The 15,460-nt window shown below is 49.0% G+C and overlaps 1 protein-coding gene and 1 pseudogene across 2 annotated transcripts; one reads left to right on the top strand and one right to left on the bottom strand.

The window, feature by feature from the left end:
* Positions 1-230: 230 nt before the first annotated feature.
* On the bottom strand, positions 231-5,796 carry LOC311156474 (cytochrome P450 2C19-like; the record flags this gene model as incomplete). The annotated part of the gene is made up of 9 exons (XM_084210422.1): positions 231-412; positions 1,071-1,212; positions 2,362-2,549; positions 2,866-3,007; positions 3,523-3,699; positions 4,106-4,266; positions 4,570-4,719; positions 5,195-5,357; positions 5,617-5,796. 9 exons carry the CDS (start codon positions 5,794-5,796, stop codon positions 231-233), a joined length of 1,485 nt encoding a protein of 494 aa, XP_084066548.1.
* Positions 5,797-8,503: 2,707 nt separating this feature from the next.
* LOC311156300 (zona pellucida sperm-binding protein 4-like) lies at positions 8,504-14,615 on the top strand (annotated as a pseudogene). Its single transcript has 11 exons — positions 8,504-8,534; positions 9,944-10,240; positions 10,794-10,954; positions 11,339-11,519; positions 11,686-11,783; positions 12,110-12,240; positions 12,436-12,626; positions 12,700-12,856; positions 13,833-13,911; positions 14,238-14,354; positions 14,476-14,615. The product of its transcript is annotated as a zona pellucida sperm-binding protein 4-like (transcript).
* The last annotated feature ends 845 nt before the right edge of the window (positions 14,616-15,460 follow it).

The following is a 15,460-nucleotide window of genomic DNA, read 5'->3' as shown; positions in this document are numbered from 1 at the left end:
TCAGTGATCCTGGGACAGAGTATCCGTGCAAGAGGCTGCGATGTCACCCAGGGCCTCCTGCGCTGTGGTGGAGTTCTAGGAGGCTTCAGAGGTCTCTGCTTTGTGCCTGTGTTGGGACTGCCTTCCTGAAGGCCTGGGAAAGGTGGGCCAATGCTCCTGCTGTTGATTTTAGTAAAGAAGCTGTGAAGGACTGGCCAGTTTCAGGCCACTGGGGAGTGGTTCTGTGCTTTTCAGCGGGGGACAGCACAGAGCTGGTAGGCAGGAGGCACATTGCTTGTCCCACTCAGAGTCGGGGTTATGTTGAGCTCCTGGGGGTTGACAACAGACTTCAAAGTAAAGTTCTGCAAGATGGTGGCTATGAACAAGAATATCTCCATTCGTGCCAGGCCCTCTCCTGGGCATATTCGTTTTCCTGAAAGAAGCAAATAGAACTCAGTGGGAGTTTCTGAGTAGAGCAGAGTTTGTGCTAAGCAGCTCTGTTGCACCCCTTTGTTTACTACACGCAGCCATAGCAGGGAGACAACTGTCAAAGGTAGCACGGACATTTTCAAGAGAAGTATTTGCTGGCAAAAGACCCTTGACAGTTTGGATGGGTGTGTGATGGAAGAGCAGGAACAGGGAGAGAACAGCACAGGAGTCGAGAGAGAGCAGGGTGACATAAGGCACAGGTGAGAAAGTGCAAGGTTGGGCCTATGATAGGTGAATGGTTGCATGTAGCCTAAGAGGTACTTAAAAGGTGCTGGGGAAAAAGTGGAGCTATCACAAAAAGATTTGTTCAGGACGACTTGGGTGGTTGTGTAGGAAGGTGACAGGTATTTTAGTGGCAGTGGAGCCCATTCATGTCATGACAATGAGAACCCCTAGCAGGAGATTTAAGAAGCTGTCAGGCTTAAAGAAGATGGGAGATGCCACAGGAGATGGGAGGAATTATCCAGAGAGCAGTGAGCCCCAGGAAAACACCAGTGGGACTGTGTAGGGAAGAGTCAGTTGAGTGCTGCAGGGAAAGGCAGGGTGGTCAGCAGAGGAGGAGGCTGACAGAGAGAGAGAGAAAGAGCAAACCTGTGCTTTACCTGCTGAGAAGGGCATGAAGAATTCACTCTTCCTAAAGCTGCCATTCTTGTTCAAGAAATGTTCAGGATTGAACTCATGTGGGTTTGGAAACTCTTTACTGTCATGGAGGACAGAAGTGAGGACAGGGAAAATCGTGGTGCCCTGTAGTAACGCATGAAGAGCAGAACATGAAAGGCTGGCAAATGAGGTCACTCAATCTGCCTGCCAAGTTGAGACTGTGCTTCCCTGTATAACCCTACCAGTGCCTGTGGTTTCCCTTTGGGGACTCTTCTTTAGAGGAGGCAGCTCAAGGGAGATCCTACTGAATGTCACAGCAGTTGTTGCCTGCTCTTCCTGAACTCTGTCTGTCGTCTCCAGAGCATTCATTCTGACCTTGCTCTGGTCATCAGGGGACACCCCAACTAATTCATCTCTTTCTTGGTATTTCACAATAGGGACCTTGTATATGCACCATGTCCCTTCTTTTCTGCGAGTCCAAAATATCAAAAGCACGCAAGGATGCGGAAAAGAAGTTCCTGTGAAATTCCCCTGTCCTCACAAATTTCTCCTGCCATAATCCTCTACCTTCCCACTTCCTGGCCAGCCATTACCAGGGGCTGGATTGTTCGGCAGCGATGACACAAGAGTTCTCTGTTGGTGGCTGAGCAGTTCTCTGGGCCCTGCCTTATAAATTTACACAGAGAGCTGGAAATCACGTCACCAGCAGCCCATATACTGTTTCCCAGCTGCCCACAGTCACCCAGAAGACCAACAAGCACTGCTGCAGCAATCCAGGCCAAGCCATGGGCTGCTCTGGCCCACCAGCCTGCCTCTGGCAGTGGCCAGCAGAGACTGCCTCAGGACATCTGCTAGAACAGAGCCCACAGGTTTGGATTTTTCCATTCAATGCAAACATTGCCTACAGCATTTTGTGTCTCAGTGTCTTTCTGTGCTCAATAACCAGCAACTGACTTTGCTCCCCAGCATGTGCACAGCCTATCCTGGATGGTGGTGAACTGCTCCTCAACTTTGCTGCCTTTGGTGTGCAGAATCACTGCTCTGGGTGTTGGTGAACCCACTGTGCTTCTACAAATGTCTAAGCTGCAGAGCAAGGGAACAAAAGTATTGGTCAGAGCTACTGTTTTAGTCTTAGCCCATGGAGCATCAAGAAGGGAGTGCAAGTCAGCTACGGCTGCCCGAGGATAAAACCCTCACAAAGGACTGCGTGAAAACAAAATCACGCCACAACATTCACTTGTGGCTTTTAACTGACAGCCTTTTAACTGAACTGCTGAACTCGAGGGAGCTCACCTTAGGAATGACGTAGCCTCTGAAGCTGGTGTCTTTGGTCACAGTGTGAGGGAGAGCCAGGGGGGTAAGAGAGATGAAGCGCTGGATTTCATGGACCACGGCATCTGTGTAGGGCATCTGGGTCCGGTGAGCCACACAGGGTTTTCTTGATCGTCCTACTACTTGGTCAATCTCTTCTTGAATTTTCTCTGTCATGACAGGCACACACCATCAAATGGGTAAATAAAACCAAACCCATCTAAATAGATTGCCCTCAGCTATTAACAAGTCACAGATGGCAGGAGCATTAAGTTGGTTTTGATGTTGACTGGAACGCAGCTCCACTGCTGCCCATGCAAAGAAAGTTCTCCTATTGATTTGGCTAAATAAAGATGTGGACACAGTCAGGTCTCAGAGAAAGAGAGAGAGAGAGAGATGAGGGGAAAATCTGGGAGGAGGATGTGGTGTTAGTCATGTGCCCAGCCCAGGGGAACAGCTAGAGAGGAAGAGATCACAAGCAGGTACCTTGTATCTTTGGATACTTGAGAAGAAGCAGAAGCCCATATCGTACAGTGGTGCTTGTTGTCTCAGTTCCAGCAATGAACAAGTCGAAAGCACTTGTTATCAGGTTCTTCATGTGGAAACTGGAATTGGGACGATCTTTCTCCTAAGGAAAAGGCTTTGTTTTTTCCTCTGGCTGAGCTGAGAGACATGGCCCTTTCACATGTCATCCCAGACCTTCCTTTTCTCCTAGAGCTGTGGCATTTCTCTGCTATGGGGCAGCAGCCATCTGAGGCATTGCAAAGCAGCCTTGAGCGTAAACTCAATACCAACCTCCTTTTAAGCTGTGCACTCTGCACGGCTTGTTTGCTGTGTCTAATGCCTTCCAGTGAAAAAACTGCAAGACCAGAATGAATAAGTCCCGGTGTTTTGGTAAAAGCAGAGGAAGCTCTCCCTCTCCAAACACCTGCATGCAGTGGTGGCTGGTGCAGAGCGTGCAGACCCAGAGCTATAAGCTCCAACACAGGCAATATCTGGGGTATTATTGTTTTTTTCCCATTGCACAGCTGACTGGGAAGGGGTCAGCTGTGCACGGGGTCCCCATGTCTGTGTTACTTATGAGAGGGAAGGACTCAGCAGAGGTGTGTTTGGGGGACACGCTGGGGCCATCTGTCTCCTTACCTCCTGCATTTTGCTGAGGAAACAGTCGATGAAATCCTGAGGGGAATTGGGATCTAGGGAGGCTTGGTGCAACTTCACCTCCTCTGCTACAAAGGCTTTTAGAGCATCAAATTCTGCAAATATATTGTTGTGTGGGCCAGGCAGGTAATCCATGATATTTGGGAACATCTGGTAGAGCTGGAAGGAAAGAAACAGGAAGGTCCCTAGTATGACATTTGCCCCATCCTTTGATATTAACCAAAAGCCCAGGAAAGCCACAACCCTGTCAACTGAGGCAAGCAGAAGGACTATGGGGCTGAACAGTCTGGCAGGACTTGCTTAGTGGTAGTAGTGGTAGTAGTAGTAGTAACCTTAGAAGTGGAGAAGAAAGGTGTCCAGGGCTATATGGAACTATTGCACTTAGCTGGCAAAGCCAATTCCACCTTTGTTAAGGGAGTTTCTTGCTCTTAAATGAAATGCCTTCAGTGCAGCACAGAGCATTGATGGGGTCCTACTTAGAAGACTGAAATGGAACTTCATTGGGAAGGAGGCCTCCTGCTCCCCTGGGAGAATGTTGTCACTGTGAAATGCCTGCTGAATGTACCTGTCCCCAGCTGGAGTTCGTCATCTCAAAGATGTTGTTCATGTTGTTCATCAGAGCCAAGAACTTCTTGTCTTTATAATCATATCGTTTCCCAAAGACAATGGAGCATATGACATTGGAGACAGAACAGCTCAGCATGAAGGTTGGGTCAAAAGCTGTTCCTGTGATTTCAGAAGAGTTAAGATTATTTAAGAACCCCCATGAAATATTGTAGGTCTACGTATGACTACTGTGGCTAATCTGTACTCTGGTTGTTAGTGGAAATATCAGATCAGTCTCTGAGTGACACAGAAGGGTCCCCCCAAAGAGAACAGGACATGATCACAGAATTATTATGGTTTTGAAATGAGGGGTAGATGGTGCATGGACCAAAACCATAGGACCTTCATTTTTTGCTAAAGAAGTGAGCTCCCTTAATAGCGCTTACGTTTTAAAACATTAAACATATTAAAAATGGACTTTACCCTTTGTTTTGTTGATCTCTTCCAGCAAGTAGTCAGATTCCTCCTGTATCCTCTCTTCAATGCTCCTTTTCCCCATTCCAAAGTTGCGCAGAGTGGTGAGAGAAAACCGCCGGACTTGTAACCATGGCTCATTGTTGCTAAAAATAATCCCTACAGAGGAAGAGGAAGAGGAAAGACCTGTCTTGGGCATTCTGGGTGTGAGATGAACAGTGGCTCTTGGTGACAGCGAACCCTGTCCCTAGAGAGCACTGACATGGCAGCGTCACAGCGCACTATGGTTTGGAGGTCCTGTAGTCCAACTGCCTGCTTTTGGCCTGCTTTTGGCCTTCTCCACTACATGCCTAACATCCTTGTGAATAATTCATCACTCACCCATACACAATTTCTCTTGCTGCAGCTGCTGGCTGCTGCCCCTTGCCATTTCTCTGCCCATCTCTGAGAGCAGTCTGGCTCCCTTCTCTGCCACCTTTGAGCTGCTGTAGCCTTCTCTGGCTTCCCCTCTCCTGGTGGGTTGCCCCACCCCTGGCAGTTTTTCCTCATGCAAAGTACACTCCAGCTCTAATCTGCTGAACACATCCTCAGCCCTTCCCTTCTCCTTCAGAAGGAGCTCAGTCAGCAAACATACCTAATCCATTGTTAGCCCTGTCTCCAACTGGCATGTGCCCTCTAGCAGCAAACTCATCCGCGCGATCGATCAAGGCTTCTTTCACCACATCATGTCCGTGCAGCACCACCACTGGCTCAGAGCCCAGGTGCACTGTGAACACTGGTCCATACTCTTCACTGAGCTGTAAAAATGCCAGAGAGAACGTGGCCATGGAGCAAAGAGTGAGGAAGAATGGGAAAGTCTCCTTGCTGCTGCCTCCCACAGCAGGAGGTTAGCCTCATACATTGGTAACATCATGATTTGCTTCTCTCATGATGAGGGGAAGCAAGTGCAATCCTCATGACTTTTTCTGCTGCTCTGGAATTGCAAGCCATAGCCATAGGTTGACATGTCCCACACATTTCTGACCCACAGCAGAAAGAGAGAAGAAGTGGCCTTACCTTCTGGAGGGTTTTGGCCAAGTTACTTGGTTTCACCTGGAGCAGGTTACCTAGAATGGGAAGGGGAGCTGGTCCTGGAGGCATCTTCCCCTTCCCAGACCTTCCTTTCCATGCTGCAAAGGAGAGCAGGCAAGCAATGCAAACCAGGAGGACAATAGTGACTCCTCCCAGGAGCTCCATTTTCATCTGTGGCTCAGGAGGGAGTGATTCTGGCTATCAGAATCTGAGTTTATATACCAAATGTCTGTGTTAGCTCAAGAGCATGTTTTGGATCACATAGCTGAGTCAGTCATGGTTACTAGTCAATCATTTGTTAGATTGCCCTGTGTTATGAAATAGATATTTTTATTGGTATTAACTATTCATTAAAGACACACCTTATCGCAAACAACTGTGGATGCCAGCAGAGATTAGGAAATCTGTAATGTGCTCCCAAAACTTGTTTTCTTTTATCCAGAGTTATTTGTTAAAGAAATCATGGTAGGGGTACATTCTCCTCCTGAGGCACTCACAGATATTCACTGTCACAAGAGCATCTTCCAAGTACTTCAGGGACATTTGGGTATTCTGTTCTTCCATACTGATTGTGCAAGCCCTCAGTAGTGTGAGCCATCCTCGATTGTTCCTGAAATCTTCCTGATGTAATGAGTGAAGTTCACACTGCATGGGATTTGCCAAAAGGATATGCAACTGTGTTTTCCTCAGTAATTGCACAGCAATAGCCCCAGTCTCTCTCCCTAGGGGTGTCTGGCTTCACAAGAGAGGAGAGTATAAAATATCATCTAGCAAGGCTAGAAAGGTCTCCAGACGTGACAACAGACAAGAAAGGACTTGCTGGGTGAGATAAAATGAAGATATAAGAAAAGGGGACAAGACATTGAGTCTCTGACCTCATCAAGGACTCCTAGAGGAGAAAAATAAAGAAACACAGAGAATAGAGAAATCTAGAACTTGAGAGAGTCTCTGGGAAATGGCTTCCCAAGCTGGGACAGAGAAGCATTTGTCCAGGGCTGGGTATTGGCCATTGCAACCTGCAACTTTTCCTTGCACTTACCATAGCAGCTCATCCAACTTACTGCTGGAAGCTGGCATGCACAGGTTGTTTTGTTGATGTCTGACTCCACTATGAGGAACTAGTGCCCTGGAAGTTCCCTAGGTGCTCTGGGAGACAGCAGAGCATGTCTGGTGTGTTGCAAGGGCTTAAAAAAGAGCTGGAGGCTTCCTGCCCAAGATTGCACAGGGCCTGCATACCGGCAGGGTCCCAAAAACAGTGGCAAGGTCTGGTAGAAACAACTCTCAGGGCTGTGCTCAGCTTGTTCATTCTGAACTCTCTGTCTCTCCTGAACTGTGACACATTTGCAGATCAGAAGGCATTGCAAGGGGATAGGGGATGTGGGACTTGGTGGGAATTATCAAGAGGCCTGCGTGAACTGAGTGCTGCATTGGGGTATGCTGTGTTTGCTGCACAGCAGTGTGTTAAGTGAGTTTCCCTCCCACTCAGAGGAGCTAGTGAAGATCTCCATCCCTTGCAAAAGCTTTTGTGCCTTCCCTGCAGAAGGGAGTTCTAAGTCATCCTTGTTCTCTTGGGTAGTTGCAATAATTTTCTAATTGTTCATTTTAAATCTTATTTGAATTCTTACAGAGCCATACTGAATACTTTGGTGGAAAAACCTAATTGCCAACAAATTTTGGCTAGTTGCTGGTCTGCTGGCCCAATTCCTGCATCAGTTCAGATGCTCTCAGGGCAGTTCATGCAAGTTCATGTAGGTTCATGGACTTTCATCTAATGAAAGTGAAGTTCATGAGAGTTTGCACTTCCACATGAGGTAGCTACCAGCTAGCAGCGTTCATGAACTGACAACCTGGTCTGCAAAGTTCCCTTTTTGCTGTGACACTCATTGATCAGACTAGTGGTCCACAGAGAGGTTTTCTTCACCTCCCTTCATCCACTGCATGTCCTTCCTGTCTGTGGTGGTCTTGGCTGCTATCTAAACTGGTGCTCACAGCTGGGTCACTGTAATGCATGAGAACAATCAAATGGGTGAGGAAAAGATTTCTGAGGAAGAGAGACCTGCTTGTTTCATTTCAGCTAGGCTGCTTTCTGCTTTCCATTTTCCATAGCAACTTCTTTCAAACAAAGCATTTAATTTCCCTGAATTTCAGGCTCATTAGAAGAGCTTCCCATCCCTACATGATCAAACACAGCTGTTTGGTGTCTGTGTAGGAACTAGGAAAGGGCAGTTACCTGAAACCATTCTCAGCACAGGTTCTCCTTGGTGGATCTACAGCACTTCTGGGGTTGTTTCATGTAGAATTATTCTTCAAGTCCACGTAGACATTTTTTGGTTAGCAGAATAAAGTATTGATGGGTTAAAGTATAATAAAAGTACTTCCCTATAGCTCCAAAGTACTTTACTGATTTTTACCCAATTATCAGCAGGTATTGCAGTCAAAGCATTTGGCAGTCATTCAGTGATGATGCGATTGGGGCATGCACAGTGCTCGGCTTCTAAAGAGACGAAGCCTCCCTCCCTGCCAAAGTTCAAATGTTTTCCCTGGATGTCTCTCCTTTGTGCTGCCCAGCGCCCAGGCAGGCGCTGTGGGGAGCACAGTTGGTTCATGAGGACTGCTCATGCCTCAGCAATGCAGGCAGCCAGCCAAGATCCATTGTTTCCATCTCCTGTTGTGCAGAGCGGCTGACAAAGTCTCACACTTTGTGGAGCAGCCATCCTGGCTGGTGCATGAAATTAGCAGAGGTAGGCACAGTGACCTTCTTGGGCAGCTGGGATCATGGCATCTTGCACGGCTGTGCAGCAAGATGGGCTGTGGGCTGAGGTGGAAGAGCAAAGGAAATGCCCCCCTCAGACTCAGCTGCTGCCCACTCACCATGCCTGTGATGAGGGCTGGCTGGGGCCAGGGTACTGATGCTGTACAGTGCTGTGCAGACATGAATGCAGAAGCATGCATGGAAAGGTGGACTGTCAGGCATTCACTTGGTGTGGCTGCCTGATGTGTGCCTGGGGAGAAGACTCTCCTTGAGACCTTGCACTTACAGGCAGGCAATGGTGGCTGGCAGGCAGAGTTTTCTCTGGGATCACAGAGGCTCCCCTTGCCCATGTTTCAAGCCCAGCTCAGGGCCCTACCTGCCACTTTTTGGGGGTAGGGGTCCCAGAGAGCACACCATCCCGCCACTTAGCAGCCAGGCCTGAACCAGTCCTGCAACTATCCCCTCCCAAACACGCTGCAAACAGGGCTGTAAGTCCACAGCCAAGAGTGCTTATGGGGAATCACCACTGTTTAGGTGTGCAAGGCCTCCTGAGCTCCATGATTGCTCACAGATTTTATGTGGAGGGCTCTTTCTGTGCTTTTGTGTCAGCACCCTGTGTGTGGCATTTGAACTCGTACAATCTTGAAAAGAATAAAAGGGCATAGTCACTGTTTCTTGCACTCATGCCATGTATTGAGCAATTAGAGCAGCAACAGGGTGCATGGGCAGAAGCAACCAGATTTCCTACGTGTCCCATCTGTGGGAAGAACTCAGGGTAGGAAGGAAGCTTTGAAGACCCTCCTGGGGCTCTACAGTACAAGTACAGACCCATCTCTTGACATTAGCTCAACTCTTGCCCTTTGGTTTTCTTCAAAGAGTGCAAGCAGACTCTGCTGAGTTCAGGTGAGGGCAATGGAAGGTGTTCAACTGCTGGGCTGGGTCCACCTGGGCACTCCAGGGATTTCTGGTCCCAGCTGGCTGCACAATTTAAAAGGACTAGGCTAAGAGCAAGAGAGCAGGATGGGTGTTGCAGGGTGGTCTTGGGCTTCATCAGGAGCTATGCTCTTCTGGCTGTTCCTTGGTCCCCTGGCTTTGGTCCTGGGGACTCATGTCAGTGTTTTTTCTGATCCTACCCTGCTGACTTGTGGCCAAAAAAGCTTACAACTCACCTTACCACCAGGCTCAGAAGGGAATGCTTCATTTGTGCTGACTACATGGGCTGAGGCAATACCAAGAGGCATTTTTAGCCATATCTTTGCCCAAATGCAGAGGTGCATGGAATGAGAGGAAAGGAACAGGTTTTGATGTGAAGTGCCTGCTGAACTTCACTGAAGTTCTGTGCATCTTGCATTATCTGGGGGCTGTTTTTGTGACACAGCAGTCAAGGACTTGGTGGAGTGCTGTGCCTGGTCTAGGTGTCTTGGCTGCTGGATTCTCTCACTGCTGTTCCAGACCCTAATACTGTCTAGGTCCCTATTTCCTACAGGAAGGTAGGATTGTAGTGGGTCTAATCTGAAGGTGGGACTCTGAAGCCCCTGCTGCTGTGTCCTCTTTCCCTAGATACTGAAGGGAAGGCCCACGTTCTGCAGAATGTCTCTGGCTGTGGGCTCTTGGTATCTGGGACTCCAGATGGCTCCAGGAATGTATCAGTCTCTTATGCAGGCTCTTATGTCTTTGAGTGGGTGAGTGGCCTTAGGGATTCTGCTGGGACTGTAACTACTGCTGCTCTGGCTGTCCTGAGTGGTGGGGCTTTCCCCTGGGATCACAATTGCCTTATTGGGCTTGAAGGAAAAGGTGCTGCTGGGAAAAAGGTTCTTCATGAAGAGACGCTGCTCAGGTGCCCTGTGGATGTTCCTGGTAAGATACAAGCACCTGTCAGAATCTTGTGGTGATGAGTGCCATTGCTTTCAGATGGCTGTTCCTAGTCAGTTTGGGCGCTAGGAAAGTGGAATAACTGCTGTGCAGAAAACTCCATTGGAAAGGTTTGGACACAGGAGCCACCAGCTTGCTGTGGACACGGGCCTCTCTGCAGGGTCAGCAGGTGAATATGTGCATTGTGTCTCCCAGCCATATTCTGGCTACATGAGCTCCTGCTAGTTCAGGGAATGAACCGGAGACGAGGTACAAATTTTCTTAACTGCCAAGAGTCAATCTAGAATGCTTTATCTTGACAGATCCAATGAAGGTCCAGTTTCCCGTACGTGGCCTCAGGGGGAGTCTCTGCTCCATGGAAATGCAGGTCCCTCCTGAGCAGGCTTCCATGCCAGATCCAGGCCATGTGTCTGACCATCATCTGACTCTCACTTCCCTTGATTTGTATGCAGAGTCACCAGGACTCCTTCAGCCGCTGTCCTTCCTGTCTTTGTCACCCTGCTCTTGTGCTTTATCTGCAAAGCCTGGATACTCCAAGCCCTGGATACTCCAAGCAGCAGTGTCTGTCTGGCTGTTCCCAGCCAAGACCGGCTGCCGTGTGCCTCCCTGCCCATCTGCAAGGGAGACTGTGAAGCACGAGGCTGCTGCTATGACCCCAGAGACAGGGTGAAGCCTTGCTATTTTGGTAACACCACACAGGTGCCTGAGCACCTGTTTTCCCTCCCTCCTGAGCTGCTGCAAAACAGGGTTTCTCACTTTGTGGCCGGGCAAGCCAGCACTTGGTGTGTACCACTCCTGCAGGTGGCTCAGGGCTATGTTTTTGGCTACCAAGAATATCATGTCCCAGTCAAGTGTCCAGCATTTTCCACTCTATTGCAACACACCTGGTTTTATGCCTAGCATGGGTGTTGTTGGTGGTGCTGGTTGCACTTGTCTTGCCATACTTAGCACTTGTTCTGTGGGTTAAAGGCGGGACAGCTTGCAGGACTTGCTTGTCTTGTCTTGGTTGTGATGCTAGAGCATCCTTCCCATTGCTCTCATCTCTGAGCTCAAGACTGATTATATCTTTTTCTCCAGTGACAGCTCATTGCACACCAGATGGCCAGTTTTCCATTGATCTTTCTCGGGATGTCACCTGCCCCCCTGTTGTCCTGGACTCAGTGCAACTGGCCAGTGGACACAGTACTGGCTGTGGTCTGTCCTAACAAACAATGCCTTTGTCGTGTACCAGTCTCCACTCTGTGCCTGTGGCACTGCTTTTCAGGTAAGAGCTGCAGCTGCTGCTAGGCTGGAAGAGCTGGAACAGCCTGCCATGGCTTTGGCTGCTCAATGGGCATCCTACAGACTTCCACAGGCCAAATGCTGTTCTCCAGCCTCATACTGATGCAGCCTGACTTTACCACAGTGATGCTGCCTATCTGTCATTCCAGATGATTGCAGACCAGGCCATATATGGGAATGAGTTAGTGGCAAGCAGGGATGTGAAGACTGGGAGCCTTGGCTCTGTCACTAGGGATAGCACTTTCAGGTATTACCCTAGCGCTGATGTTGCTGGGTGTCCCTGCGTTCAATGTCCCTGGAGAAATTCCTGCTTGTCACAACCTCTGAATTCACATGAAGGAGTAGGTTGAAGGCTGCTGTATCTCTAATTAGTGGGAATAAAGCTGGAACTGATCAGTGACAATCTGCAGATTCTCAAATTTAAACACTAAAGAGAATTTCAAGTATTTGTTAAAAGGAAGAGTCAGAAGAAGGGGATATAACTAATTAAAGCAGATGATAGGTTGCTATATTGGTGAAAGAGGGTATCAGAGTGGTTTTCCTTATTTGCCTGATTTGGAACTTTCCCACCAGGTTACATGACCAGTGTACTTATTCCACCAGTGGGAGATCCATTCCCTTGAGTGTTCAGGTCTTCACCTTGTCACCACTCCCTGCTGTGTCCCAGCCAGGTCCTCTGTCTTTGGAGCTGTGTGTTGCCTCAGGTAGGAGAGGTTTGCAGGACCTGCTCAAGGCTCTTGGAGCAGGGCTCTGGTCTCTGATGTGTAACAGTGGAGTATTGATGGGTTAACCCAGCCCTGCTTCCCTGCCATGGTGGGAACTTACTGATATCGCCTTAAAGGATGCCTATTCCTGCTTCTTCCTGCTCTTAAATGGCTCTTGGGTTTCTTCTGTCCCAGATGGAAGCTATACTTCCTACTATATGGAGCAGTGACTATCCTGTAGTGAAGACTCTGAGAGACCCTGTTTATGCAGAGGTCAAGATCCTTCAGGGAACAGACCCAGACCTGATTTTAGTTCTGCACCACTGCTGGGCCACACCAAGCACCAAGCCCCAGCAACAGCAGTAGTGGCCAATTTTGCTGGATGGGTAAGTGACTTGTAAACAACTTTGGGTCAGGGGAATAACTTGCTCTTTTTCACTGCTCACCTTTCCTCCTCAGGTGCCCTTCTGCAGGGGACAACTATCAGACACAGCTGATGCCTCCAAGTTTCACCTCAGGACTACTGTTGCCCTCTCATTACCAGCATTTCACTCTCTACACATTCACCTTTGAGGACTCCACTTCCCATGAGAAACTCTCTAAACTATATTTCTTGGCCAAAATGACTTGGAAATAAACTTTGAGTACCTTTTGAAGCATCTGGGCTCTGAATCTCATTGACCTCCTCCAGTTAAATCACATGAAATTCACCCTGCCTTGTACTGTTTGCTCAGTGCTCCGGGCATAGACTAATACCCAAAATTGGTCTCAGCTGTTCTCAACACGGTTCCCAGTGCAGTGGTGCCCGGGCAGCAGTATTGCAGGTGTCAGGGAGAAGTGCTGTAACGCTGATTGGCCCGAGTTTGAAAGTGTATGGTGTAAAGATTTCAAAGCCGCCTTGGAGCAGACAGCAGAGGGCTCCAAGGCTACAGGCTGCATGTGAAACAAGCCGAACAAGCCTTCCTGCCTTCCCCCTTAAGGACCGGGATAGGGAGCCAACTCTCCTCTTTGCAGCCCGCATGGTGCTGTGGCTTTGGCTTTGTCCCTAAAACAGCGTTGAAAACAGATGTTCTTGGTGATTGCAGAATGGCACTTGCAGAACACCAAGACTTTCTCTTCATTCTGCTGTCTCAACCCCAAGTGAGTAGGCATGGGACAGGCTAGAACCTGGGAGGCAGCAGAGCTGACTCAAAGAGGCCAAAGGACTATTCCATGCTGCATGATTTAATGGTCAGCAGAGTAAACATTGGGGGATTTCATCTTCCAGCATAGCTGATGCCCCAACTGCCTGGGCACTGACCTGCCTGTAGGAGCAGGGTAGGTGACTTGCCTTTACATCCCGTGTGCTTTAGGTCCTTTCTTCCCTCTCCTCCTCTCCTTCACTACTTTAACTGTCTTTATCTCTCCAGCTACAGGTTTTCTTGCTTTTGCTCTTCCTATTCTTTTTCTGCCCTGCTGGGGCCGAGTAGGGGAGTGAGCAAGCGGCTGTGTGGGCGCTTAGCTGCTGGCTGGGATCAGTGCAGCGCACTAGGATATCCCCAGGCCCCAGGCAGTGCCGGAGGGATGTCAGGCTGTATTCCATTTCTCTCTAGGTGTTCCTGCACTGCAGTGCTTCCGTGTGCCACCCGTCTGTAAAGGAGTCCTGCATCCCCACTTGTCCTTCCAGAGTCAGTAAGTGTCCTGGCCTTCTGCTCCCCAGCCAAAGGGGCAGCAAGGGCCTAGTCTCCATGCTGGGGAGGAGGAGACATGTAGCCTATGGAGTAATTCCCTGAAGGCATGGACAGCTTGACAAAGCATTTATTGCTCCTTTCCACTGATTGAGGGCTCTTCTTATAACCCCAAAGACAGAGGTCTTCATGGGCTCTTAGCTCTGTGTGGACTCACGTGGAAACTGCGCCTTCAGCGCTTCCCGTGTGTTGGGAAGCTGACGTGGACAAAGTTTGCTGACCTTCAGGGCCATCCCTCTTCTTACCTACAACCTTTGTGTTGCTCTGTAGGGGGTAAAAGGAGTGCTGAGCATCCTTTTCAGGAAGGAACTTCCCATGTTTCCAGCAAAGGCCCTGCGATTTTCCTCCAGCATGAGCTAGGCCAGGACGCAGCCAAGGATGGCCTTGGTAAGTGTGGCAGCAGGGCAGGGGAAGGGGCCTGGTCTAAGGCTTTTCTGCAGGAAGGCTGAGCCCCTCAGGCATCCCTGTGCCCCACTGGGAGCTTTCATTGGGGTGTCTCTCCCCACAGGAGCGGCAGTGCATGCTGCAGCCCCCTGGGCTCTGGGATTTGCTGCTGTGGCAGCTGGGACAGCTCTGTGTGTGGTGCTCGTGGTTTCTGTGCTGTGGCAAAGGAAGGTGTCAGCCATGCATGAAATTAGTGGATTGTAATAAAGTGACTACTATCAAACCCATTTGGTTGGTGGGACCCCTTCCCCTGGAGACCCTAGCTGCAAGACTTTATTTGCAAGGCAAAAACTACCCCAGTGGCTGTGCAAGCTTTCCAAATGCTCTGAATTCGTCTCACTCTGGAATTCTTCTGCTCTTGGTTTGTTGTTACCTGTCTGCCACAGGCAAACTGGAGACCTTGTCAAGGCCTTGGCTGCAGACTGAGGCAGGATTGTTTTTGGGTGGTGTTGGCATTTCTGTTAATGAATGTAGTGCCTTTCCAAAGTAGTGACCTAGGCTCCGTTCCAACATTGATCAGAAGTGCAGCAGAGCTCACTTAAAGCAGATCCTGCAGCTGCTTCTCTGGAGATGCAGAGCAGGTGTTTTGACTGCACTGAGGAGCTGGGCCTTGCCCACTTGTCCCTAAGTCACTAGGTAAGGTAGGGCTGTGCTCATATGGCAGGACTGGAAAGCAAGGATGCCAAAGCACTACACAAATGGGCCTTGCTAATGGTGCTGTGCATGGACCTGCCTTTCTTGGCCCAGAAACAGAAAAGGGTAGGTGGCTTTTTTCTGGTGAATGAGAAAATGGAAACTTCAATTCAACTGGGAAAAAAAAAAGGGGCTTAGGTGGTCTGAAATTCAGGGGAAAAAATAATCTAACCTTACTTAGAGCTTACTCTTAAGCTTTAATGTGATAACAGGCAGTTAGGAGTCTTCAAAGGTCTTGGATCAAAGCTAATTTGACATTTGTATGCTGTTAGCATACAAGTGCTTTTCTTAATTTTTAACTTGTTTCTTTTAGGTGAGAAAAAACCTTGCCATTTTGAGCATCAGGTGTGGTTCAG

Source organism: Fringilla coelebs, assembly GCF_963513975.1.
Source record: "Fringilla coelebs genome assembly, chromosome: 8".
Classification (NCBI taxonomy): domain Eukaryota; kingdom Metazoa; phylum Chordata; class Aves; order Passeriformes; family Fringillidae; genus Fringilla; species Fringilla coelebs.
Note: the sequence above shows the minus strand (reverse complement) of the source record. Positions and strands in the feature narration are given on the sequence as shown.